Source organism: Nematostella vectensis, chromosome 15 (genome assembly GCF_932526225.1).
Source record: "Nematostella vectensis chromosome 15, jaNemVect1.1, whole genome shotgun sequence".
Taxonomy (NCBI): Eukaryota; Metazoa; Cnidaria; class Anthozoa; order Actiniaria; family Edwardsiidae; genus Nematostella; species Nematostella vectensis.
This window is the reverse complement of record NC_064048.1, coordinates 6,233,698-6,245,023: the sequence shown is the minus strand read 5'-3', so window position 1 is coordinate 6,245,023 and position 11,326 is coordinate 6,233,698. Positions and strand designations below refer to the sequence as shown.

Below are 11,326 nucleotides of genomic sequence, written 5' to 3'. Positions count from 1 at the left end.
TTTGTCTATTATGATAATACACTCAGTGTACCGTGTACCTATCCGCCTCATGTAATAAGTGTAAAACCCATGAAATTGAACTAACTTTAACCAGTCTACGGAACAGATGCTCATTTGCATAAGCCACTGTCCGGCGTCCTCGATTCCATGCGACGCCATTTTCTGCCATTTGTCATGACAACAGCCCACCCTTTGACGAAGGCGATGTTTTATTTCATTTATAACATTAGATAGTATGCTCGCCTGTTATACTTTTTAAACAAAAATGCCATGAAAATAAAGTATAAGGGTCAACTTATCTCATGTTTGCAAATCAACTTCCTAAAAAGTCTTAAAAGATTAGATTTTGGCGATATTTTGAAGAGAATGGATCACATGAGAAAAGTTCTAACTTACTAAATTTCACATTTTTGGTACATCCAGTCATAAGCAAAGTTAAAAGCCGAGACTCACAGCATAGCTAAAACTGTTATTTTACTTAATCTGAGTGAACGCTGAGCACATCTTTCCACCTGGTTTTAAAATTATTAAACGATTACTAGCTTGCATGGTTTTACCGTCTCCAAGCCCCAAAGCACGCATGTAATTATATTCTAAATATCTCGAAAAGGCGTGGAAATCTATGGAAAGTTTGTATTGGACGTTTGATAAGAATTCCTTCAGGAATATGTCTGATGTCTGAATAGGTCTGATTTCCGTAGCACCCTGTATTAAGAGCGAGGAGTCCTTTAATAGCATAGACATGCAACAACAGCCAATAATTATGTTTGCTTCTAAAAAACACTTTTGGTACACCTTGTCATAGACTCGTTTTATGAAAATCATGTACACTATATGAATCTCCAACTAATTAACTATCGGTGTGTGAAAGATGGGCTCCAGATCCTAACGCGTTAAAAGATAGGAGGATAAATTCAAAAGTGTGTCGTTCACTCAGTCTCGACTAAATCTTTATTCTTGCCGTAGAAGCGTGCGTAAATAGCAAAAGAATGGAATGAACAAGTGACCGTGCATTCGAGCATGGCAACTGCGTTAAAAATAAACTTCCCTCTTTTTTCTCCAAAATTTTGTTTATTTGGACTAAATTAAATTTTGTTATTATGCGTGAACATTACTCTTTAGGATGAGGCACAATTTAGAAAATGAAAACGAATAAAACGCTCACAATATAATTTTATTCATGTCCTAGAGATTTTATGCTAATAAGTCGAGCATGATTTTTATTGTAAATTTCCTCTTCGCATTATCATGGGGGCAAGACACCGAGAGAGAGGGTAGAAAATCAGCGAAAGATACCTCTTAAGCCTCTTTGAAGCTAGAAACATAACTTTTGGTACTCCGGCTGAAGAAGCAAAATGCCATTCATATGATAGTGTAGGCTGTTTCATTTAGGAAAGTTGTTTTACCAGCTTTTAAGCAAAGCTATTGAATCGAATCAAAATGTAAACATATGACCAATGATTGATATTAACAAAAAAAAAATACTTGAAATATAGAGAGTCCTCTTGTTTTAAAACTAATTTAAACCACGCAGTGCATGTTGTAGTGCTCCAAAAATGTTAGTGAAAAAAAAAGTTAGAAGATCCATTTTTAGCTATGGTTGCAAATCAGACAGCCTTTGTTACATCAACCGTATGCTATCTCAAAGGTAAACCCCCGTGAGCCAACTAAGAGGTCATCAATGACAATTAATTTTATAATTTTAAATAGAAGATTTAAACGACCAGAAAGGCGTAATGTGCCATTGAAATTGTTGTGTTGTTGTGAAAAATAATGCGATAAATTTTAGTGAAGGAAAGAACCAAATACGTCCGATCTTTAAAATTTCTAAAAAAAATGATCATGTTAATGTGAATGATTCGTGCTGGGTGCCTGCGAACTGGTACCACTACACATTTTATTAGAAATCAAACGTGGTATATAAATACAATGCAGAAAATATTCTTAACTTAAAAATCATATTACCTAACATATTACTTAAGTGCAAGTGCAATTACACAATTAAAAAATATCAATAATCTTATGAAAATACAACTTCAAAATCACAAGCCCGATACGAAAACCCGGATAAAACCCTATAGGCAAAAAACCCGGGAACGTATTCCTCGATCGAATGCGTTGATTATATAGCCTCGAGGATTAAGGCCTCAATCTAATATACCATGAAGTTTGGTTACACAGTGGTACTAGCGTCCGACATGCGAGATGAAATAATTATCATATCTCTATCGTATATAACGATATGTAGTGCTTAAGTAGTTACGTAATCTCACAAAATAAAAAAAAATAGTTGTTATATTTAAACAAAAGATCACGTAATGTGATAACACATACTCAGAACCGTAAGGAAAACGCTTTCCAACTGCACGTTGTTACGTCGGAAAACATTTATTCTTGATACTATTTTTTTCCCCATATGACATCTATGACTGCGCATCTATGACTGCGCATCCCCCTTAAGCATTGCTACGCGCCTGCAAGCGATACAAAAAGTTCTGCGAAGGAAGGTTACCAAAAACTCAGCAATTAAACCTTTGTTACTAGAGAAATATCTAAAAAAATCTCATTATTCAATGTAAGAATTGGTTACCTTAAAAAATAATTGGTCATCGGTTGAAGCAAGGACACTAAAAGATGCTTTCTTTGAATTGAATTTTTTTAATTGGAGAGGGGGCTCTTTTCAAAACTATTGCTGCCCTAAAGTGTTGTTGGAATCTAAAGCATGGTTTCCATAGAGTCGTAAAAGTCGTAACAGCCGACTAATGCAGCCAATCACCATCGGCACTTAGAGGGGTTACTCCTTCAGAATTCTGCGGCCCGTAAAGTAAAGAACCGTGTTTTCTCCTTTGGGGGGCGGGGGTAGGGGGGTCAAACTCTAGCCGACTTTTACGACCCTAACGACTGTTACGACTATTTGGAAACCAGGCTTAAAGAAGAGTGGCCTCGGTACCTTATGTGTACCTTGTGAACATGTCGTCAGGTCGTGTTCAAAGCAGGTGGTGGTTTAGTAAGTGTCGATCAACCACTGCTTTGTTAAATTTATATTTGAAAATACGGCAGTCTGCAAGGAAACTTCGTAATAGATTGACAATTTATTTGATTTAAAAATTCATGAAAGTATAATAAATTGACAATTTTTTTTTTAAATTCGTGAATGGAGTGTAATGAAATTGACAATATTTTATCAAAAATTGACCGACTTAGACAATCGAAACGGTTCTTTTGGTGACTGGGGTATTGCGCGGGAGGGTAAAATGACGGGAGGGTAAATAAAGGCCTTATTTTCACCTCTCCATGACTGACTCCTGCCAAGGGCACAAAACGGATATGTTCCGCAAAATATCTGTTCCGCAGCCAGTTTTTTCCTTGCTGGGAAGATGTTAGACCCCTCGGTTGCTGGGAAATAAAATAGTCCCGAATGGTTCTGCTGACAAACTTGTGGAGTCGAACTAGTTCTGTTGGAAAAATATTGGGGGGCCCTGAAGCCGATGCTTGGAAAAAAATCGTCCCGATCGGTTATACGGGCAATTATTCGTGTGCTAAAATGCCTAACCACTGGTGACTGGGAAAACAATGCTAACCAATGCTGGCTCGGAGAAAAAAGAACAGAAATGGTCCCTCCTGGGAAAAAGGCGGAGAGGCAACTTCTAAAATGGATATTTTCGGCATCAGAACATTTAAACGACGTGTTTCGGGAAGGGGGGCTCGTTGTATCCCATTTCCTGTCACCAATAGACCGTTTTCACGATGTTGCGCGCGCATCCAAAATGGCTCATCCAAAATGCTGCCGAAGGGGAGTTTTAATCCAAAACTCCGCAAAAGAAGCACTCTGGCAGCATTTTCTATGGCTTGTAAACTCAACTTCGTGCCATTTTAGATTGGCTGTTGCCCGCCAGTCTGTGTCATTTTTTGATGCGCGCGCAACATCGTGAAAACGGTCTTTACATAATAAAAAAAATCACTGTATTTTTGTGATGATCATATGACCTATGTTATGTTATTTTAATGCAAAAAATTCGATAAATAAACCATGAAAAGATTGCGGTTATAATAATGGAACTCAAGGACAGATAACTGCTATCAAAGTAAAGATCGCTATATCAAGGTTTCGTTGTACTGTTGTTTCTACGGGAGAACAATCATGGTATTGTTATATTCAAAAACACCGGGTAAACGGCTGCATCGCAGGCTACTCAATTTATTATCATAGAATAACTCGTATGTGTACTTATTTAAGTAGACAGGCAACAAAAATACAAACCGCGTTCACCACATTTGATTCCATCATCGCGCATGCGCGCTTTCCGAAGGCTGTTTATCTCGTCGAAATCGCGTTTCTTTTTAATCGTTCTGATCTAAATACCCAAAATAATTATGTTTTAGGTTCCCGAGAAAAGACAGTTCAGTCTATCAGTTGATAGAATTTGCCTTCGAAGTTTCTATCCCACACGGTTAAGAACATGGTGGTTGCCTGGTTATAAATAAGGTGGGAGAACAGTTTGGAATGCGCGGATGATCTTCACTGGTGTGGAGTGCGGGCTTCAAACCCGTAGCCGATTAGCGTCGGAGTGGTTCAATTCCACCTTCTGCGCGAAGTGTAATTTTGGCTAAGCTTTTGAATTAATGCGTTCATAAAAAAAAGACATTTATCGAGTTAAAGCAGCAATATTTTTAACCTTCATTTGATATAAAGTGTCATCTTTTTACAAATTATATTATTATAAAGAAAACAAATCCGAAGTTTGAATTATGCTAGGGTAGCTTTTATCAAATGTCTAATATAAGCAATGTTTTAATGTGGTTCTCTGTTTTTGCGCGGTCCGGGGGTCGATCCATTAATTTGTTATGTAACACTGCATCACGGCAAACGCGTGCACTTTTTATTATTATTTTTTTACTTGTTTGATTCTCGAAAGAAGTATTATAGGGACCACCCTTAACCCTAAGCGTTGCATTATAAAAAAACGCTTTATAAAATTGTATTAGAATGAAAAGATAAAAAGAAAATAAACATAATAAAAACTATGATCTTGTACAGACTACTCAGCTTTTTCCAAACCGTCTTTTAGTTTTATTTTACTAAATAATTTGAGCTCATTCGAATATATACGCCGAATAATGTTTTGTTTCTCCGAGCGAGTTGCGTCTAATTTATTTCACCGCGGTATCCTCATTTGCATACTAAACAAATGACCTCGGTGTAACACGATACCCAAGCGCTGAGTCAAACCACGGCTTACATTCGTAGAAAACACGCTTCGAAACCGAGGTTTCTTCTACAATCATGGCTAATTTTCGCCATTCGGGGTAAGTTAAACTATCTGAATCATTTTACAAGGCTGCATGATATCATAAGGGTCTAATATGTTATGATTTATTTTCTTATAGGGTAAATTTAGAGCCAGAGAAAAAAGGTTTTTATGTTTTGAATCGAGGTTCACTGGCGCAGAACAATTCCACACCAAGTTCGTTTGTGAGTCGACAAATAAATTCGCCTCAGATCCAAGGAAGATTCCAGTCATTTCCGGGTAATTTGCCCCAAATTACGGAAACCTTTTCCACCAGTCAAGTTCCTCAGGGACATTTCATATTTATTCCTGCTGAAGACGCGAATATTCCGTCGACTTCGGAGGTATATGGTGATATTTCACAGGGTGCTAATTTAAACACCCCAACTCAGAAACGCTGGAGTGGCGAGGAAACCAAAAGGCTTTTAAGAGCGTACAAGGAACTTCATAAGAGCTTATTCGCTACTAAAAGCAGTAGAGCTAAGAAGGTGATCTGGGAGGAAATTCACAAAAGGTTTTGCAGGTATTGTATCAATGCTAATTTTGAGTGTAACAAGACCGTCGCTCAAGCAAAAGAGAAATGTCGTTCTCTTATTGATAAGTACAAAACAATCCTTGACAATAACAAGACTGGGAGTGACAATTTCGAGTTTTTTAACATTATTGATGAATGTTTTAACGCTCCGGATCCACCTGAAGTTAAGAACGATGAAAGTGTTAAGGAAAACAAAAGTAAAAGCGGCGAGGGAGAAGAAAATTCAGAACTTGAATCAGAAGACGAAACCGAGGATCAGGACCAAGACAGGGTTGTGTCGAATTGCCTGCAATCGCCATCAAATTGCATGCAATTTTCACAAGATTGTTTGCAAACCGCACCAGTTTTGCACGGAGATTCGCCTTATCCTGTAATGCTGGATAAAAACGTATGTCCTGTTGTTGTAAATAATACCCCAGATACTCAAGAACGGACAGCTCCGAGTGAAAACAGGACTCAAGATAGCGTCGAGGAGCCCGCGAGGAAGAGAATGAGGCCCGAGGAAAACAACCCAGGCGTTCTCTCAAGCGTCGAGGCCGCCTTAGTAGGAATGCTAGACGCACAGCAAAAAGCGTTTGAGCGAATGGAGAGTAAGGACGATAAAATGCTAAAAATGATGGAGACGATGGTGAAGCTTTATGCCGAGGGGGAGAAAAGACACCAAGAGTTTATGGTTAGTGTACTGGATAAGATACACGGTATATTCACGGCTAAACAATGACAAATGGTCCGCAAAGGCTGATTAGAGAGAACCACTCCCTCTCTCCCTCCTCCCCTCCACTTTAAAAAAAAGATAAATAGGCAGCTCGTTCACTCCTAAAAAAAACTCCTGCAGGGGCTACCTCGTTGGCGGTGGACAGGGAAAAGGGCGAGCCCCTCCCCCCCCTTTTTTCTGAGTGAAGGTGTTTTATTATTTGTTTATTTTTGTACACATACGCGGGGTTTTCATGCGCATACAGTAAATATGTATCCAGCGTTACATGTATAAATTTATTGCTTGATAAAAGACGCTATTATACATTTTTTTAACTGTTTATATTTATTATAAATGAGAGGTGAAACCACCATTCCTCCTTCCTTTTTACTAGCCTACTTGTAGGCTTCGATAGTTTTTCCGGCACGAAAACCCCGAAAACACGAAGTTCGCATACCATGGTCGCCATCTTGGATAACGTGATCCCGCAGGGGGAGGGGGGGAAAAATGCCGGAAAAACTATCAAAGCCTACAAGTAGGCTACCTTCTTACACACTTTTTGGACCACTCCGCCGCCCCTGTAGCTGTTGGTTTTCCTCAATTTTTAATGGAATGTCTTTGTGCCTTTTAACATGGGATTGCAGGTCTTTTTTAAAATGGGGTTGGGGGGGGGGGGGGAGGTGGTTACCGACTTGTCATGTATCAAATGGTCCCTCGTATGTTAAATGAGCAGAGGGACTCCTTGCACCCTCGCCACTCAATAACCATTCCGTAAACGCAGTGATAGAATTGATCCCGGGGGTAGATTTCATGGTGGCTACGCATTTGGTGTCACGTGTTATACCGGCATTGTCACGAGTTTACTTTTGGAGGGCCGACGGAAACCTCCCGACAAAAGACATACGAATCTATCAGAATCCGCGCTATTTTAAAACAGTTCATCCGCTTTAAGTTATTATTCACACCCTCAAAGAATCTTCTAAGACACACTACGGCATTTATAATTTTGGAAGTATTTTTCGCGTTTTCCGTAATCATCGGGGATTGTCACGTAATATGTAGTTCCAGAAAATATCCATACCCCCCTATTGAGGGGTCGGAGTTAGGACCCCCCACCACTGTGGAATTTCCAACCCCCTGGAAATCAAAAATACAGTAACTGTAAGGAAACAAGGAAAAAGGGCATTTTACCCCACCCTCCCCTCTGGAAATTCCTGGGCGTTTGATACCCCCCCCCCCCCCGGAATTTTCAATCCCCTCAATGGGTGGAGGGGGTTATGGATATTTTGTGGAACTACACAATCGACTAATAAAACTTGTGACAATGCGCATTAAGGCACTTGATCATTAGAGAAGATCATATCAGACAACCTTTTTAGCTCAGCATTTATTTCCATCAGCAGATCAAGCGACATTGTCAATATCATACTTAAATTTTGGACGCCTGCTATTTTTGTCTTAGAATGGTCATTATCTGAGATGTAGTGCATGGCGGTCAGCGGCAAAGCTATGGATTCCTGGGGATTTATTAGATGAATAGTGGCTTAACCGAATTCAATACGAATTATGACGTTACAAACATAACGTCACACCTCCCTCTCGGGTCCATGGGGTCATACGCTTGTTGCCACATCCGCTTTTAGCTGGTCATAATTGGGCAGAGGTAAGGCATGACAGTCTCGTCATACCTCCCTTTCAGGCCCATGACGTCATACCCTGGTAGCCACACCCGTTTTTAACTGGTCATAATTCGGCAGAGAAAGATCCCGGCAGTTCGGTCGCTGGTTGTATTTTCCGTTCCTCCGATGATACGATGCTTTATTATCCCAATCAACGCTTGGACTACGCTTCCTACCAGATTTGGTTTTAAGTAAGGCCTCCTGAGTGTGTGAATTATAACTTACACTGAATTCCTCGCGTCCACCTTCTCCAATAAAATGTCCACAGCATAGAGACTTTTTGAAGCCTTGGCGATAATTTTGGCTGAAGATAGCGTAGATGCAAGGGCTGACGGCAGAGTGGGAGCGCATTAGAAACATAAGAATAAAATTCAAGTCCACAGAGATTTCCACACCGGAGTAGTCCCATAGAAAAGTGGCAACTTGCACAGGGAGCCAGCACAAGACGAAACATACAACCACTGTAATAAGCATCTTTACAACCTGGAAGAGAAACGCAATGAAACATATAAGCCTTGCCATGCGACGCACGCTACCGTGGCCACTTTGACAGTTTTTTGACAGTAGGCCAAAAGGATGATTGAACGTGATATCTGATTGATTTGATTATCATATAGCATAGCAGAACACAATAAAATCTTCTAAGTTTTAAAGCTCTTCACAAACAAAGCATTTATTAATCTGGCATGCTCATTTGCCAACTTACTTAAAACTCTATCTGATGCCCACGGTAGCGCGAGTCGCAGTTTAATTGTTCGGCTGCCACAATCATCCCCTCTATTTTTATTGAGATTTGTATAAACACAAATCATTTTTTGCCCCGCCTATGTGAAAATCCGTCTATTTTTTTTTTTATCTAAGTGACCTGGACAAAACATCGCGCGTTCGTCATTCAAAGTCCTTTAATAAAGGCCAATGACGACGCCATTTTATGCTCCTGCTCAATGCCGAGTCACACAAAACATCCATTTCCATCGGCTAATTCAAGCGAGTAACTTCGAGTAAAGAAGTTGCAAATAAACCGCACATATAAGCATGCAAATAAAGGAAGTAGGGCAAAGTTAGTCGGGGACTCTTTTTGAAATGGTTTGTATACGATTCTCACTTTTGAGGTTAAGCTTCGATGACGGCTTGCTCAAGACACGTTATTAATGCACCGAGAGCCTTGTGAGTCTGATGGGCGGGCGATTGTACATCTGCTTTAAATGCATTGAATACGGCTCATGGATAATACGACGTTTGAACCTAAACGTACCATCAAATGCTGGAGTTTCTGGTATTACCTTTTTCCGTGACTCCAGAGCTTTTTTGCTCTTTTCGATGTCCTGTTCACCCGGTATTTTCCTCATCCAAAGCTGCCTGCAAATCACCGAGTACATCACCGACATAACCACAAATGGTACACAGTACGCAACGGCGAATAGAAATATCGTGTAAACTCTACTAGCTCTCGTAGTATCAAACGCCGGCGACCAGTCCTCGTCACAGTAAAGCATGCCTGAGAACTCTTTGATCCGGTACGCATATAAAATAGGCGCGGCCAGGCCTGCAGCCACGAGCCAAATAACAACCATCAATGAACGATAGACTTTCTTCGTAAACAGTCTCTTCATCGGCATTGTTATCGCGAAGAATCGATCCGTTGCTATGGTAGCGAGCGTTAGGACTGACACAGGGACTAGGAGGTACTGTCCGAAGTGGACCACTTGGCAGAAGTATATCGCTCGTCCGGAGTATCTGAATGGCCATTCGTAGCTTCCATAAATCACGATGAACGTTGGCGGGATGACGAGGACCATGTAGAGCAAATCAGCAATTGCCATGTTAACTATCAAGTAATTCGTCGCTGTTTGCATTCGTTGGTTGGTCCAGACGGTGTGCACGACTAAGAAATTCCCTACAATTGCTACCATAGCAACTATTGCCACGGCAACAGACTTGCATATTAATGAACTTTGGCTCTCCGGTGTGAAGAAAAAGTCGTCTGTTTGATCCAGTGTTGTGTTATTTTGCATTTTGGAGTTGCGCAATGGCTGACTGGTGTTATGATGATGGACAGGTGTTAGCTAGCTGGTCTATGTTCCTTGAACTGAAAGTGAGAAAAAAAATGTTAAACACGAGGTTCTGCTATAAAAGGGAAAGCTCTTTTCAACCCCGGGCTCAAGAACAACCAGTTATCAGCCGTCAATGAGTCAACAGAACAATTGCTCTGAGCGCTAAATTCCAATTTCATATTCTAAACCAAATTAAATATCATTCCTAGACTTGTGCACCTAAATGTTTCTATTTATAGTAAAATAATGCTATACCAAGCCATGTGCACTCTAAAATAAGAGCATTTTCATCATCGAGCCCGGGGGTGGGAGGAGCTTTTCGTTTTATAACTGAACCTCGTGTTTAATAGTGTGGGCTTTATAGGAAAATCGCGGGCGTCGACTTTTTTACATTTATTATTATTATTATTATTATCATCATCATCATCATAATCATCATCATCATCATCATTATCATTATCATTATTATTATTATTATTATTATTATTATTATTATTATTATTATTATTATTATTATTATTATTATTATTATTATTATTATTATTATTATTATTATTATTATTATTATTATTATTATTATTATTATTATTATAGTAATTATTTATATACACATATTAAGCTAAGGATAATGAACAAGCACAGCTTTTTCTTTCAAAATAACAATATAAATAGCCTCGATGGCCAAAATGGCAGCGACCATCTCGAAAGCTACGCTAAAAAGGTCGATGCGCAATTTTTTTTTTCGAAATTTGTTAAATCCTTCTTTATCCATCTTATTCTATTTATTATAAAAAAGTAACTGTAAAAATTTGCAAAATAGACTAAACTGGAATTTTCACATATTTACTATTGTTTGACTATAGAAAAAAAAAATGGAGCAAAGTATGACTTATAAATGTAGTTTTGTTTTAATTCTATGTCTATTTACTACATGGGCATTAGTGAAACTCGATCACTATAAAGAATTTTATATAGATAGATACAAGACCATCACCGTAACCAGTTATGTTACGCACTTCTTATCTTATCTTATAGTCAATCGTAATTGAAATAGGTATTAACAGCTGTCTATAAAT

At 39.1% G+C, this 11,326-nt stretch overlaps 2 protein-coding genes and 1 non-coding gene across 4 annotated transcripts; 2 read left to right on the top strand and 1 right to left on the bottom strand.

Annotated features, from left to right (window-relative positions):
- The first annotated feature begins 4,506 nt into the window (after positions 1-4,506).
- On the top strand, positions 4,507-4,593 carry Trnastop-uca. The gene has a single exon. It is a non-coding gene; the product is annotated as a tRNA-Sec (tRNA).
- Positions 4,594-5,193: 600 nt separating this feature from the next.
- On the top strand, positions 5,194-10,326 carry LOC116617750. 2 transcript variants are annotated; one of them, XM_048722811.1, is made up of 3 exons: positions 5,194-5,307; positions 5,389-6,496; positions 8,217-10,326. In XM_048722811.1, exons 1-3 carry the CDS (start codon positions 5,285-5,287, stop codon positions 8,238-8,240), a joined length of 1,155 nt encoding a protein of 384 aa, XP_048578768.1. In that variant the 5' UTR covers positions 5,194-5,284; the 3' UTR covers positions 8,241-10,326. The 2 variants fall into 2 exon arrangements, with proteins under 2 accessions (XP_048578768.1, XP_048578767.1); XM_048722810.1 differs by having other exon boundaries at positions 5,195-5,307; positions 5,389-10,326.
- Positions 7,890-10,211, bottom strand: LOC5511384 (QRFP-like peptide receptor). Its single transcript, XM_001631732.3, has 2 exons — positions 9,480-10,211; positions 7,890-8,679 (listed from the first exon to the last, which is right to left on the bottom strand). The coding sequence occupies exons 1-2, from the start codon at positions 10,209-10,211 to the stop codon at positions 8,227-8,229; spliced, it is 1,185 nt and encodes a 394-aa protein (XP_001631782.3). The 3' UTR covers positions 7,890-8,226.
- Positions 10,327-11,326: the final 1,000 nt, after the last annotated feature.

Excerpts from the sequence above, each read along its gene's own strand:
- LOC116617750 (XM_048722810.1), top strand. The coding sequence starts at position 5,285 with ATGGCTAATTTTCGCCATTCGGG. Across the intron at positions 5,308-5,388 it reads GCTAATTTTCGCCATTCGGG|GGTAAATTTAGAGCCAGAGA; the intron begins GTAAGTTAAACT and ends ATTTTCTTATAG.
- LOC5511384 (XM_001631732.3), bottom strand. The coding sequence starts at position 10,211 with ATGCAAAATAACACAACACTGGATCAAACAGACGACTTTTTCTTCACA. Across the intron at positions 8,680-9,479 it reads CTCTGGAGTCACGGAAAAAG|GTTGTAAAGATGCTTATTAC; the intron begins GTAATACCAGAA and ends TTTCTCTTCCAG.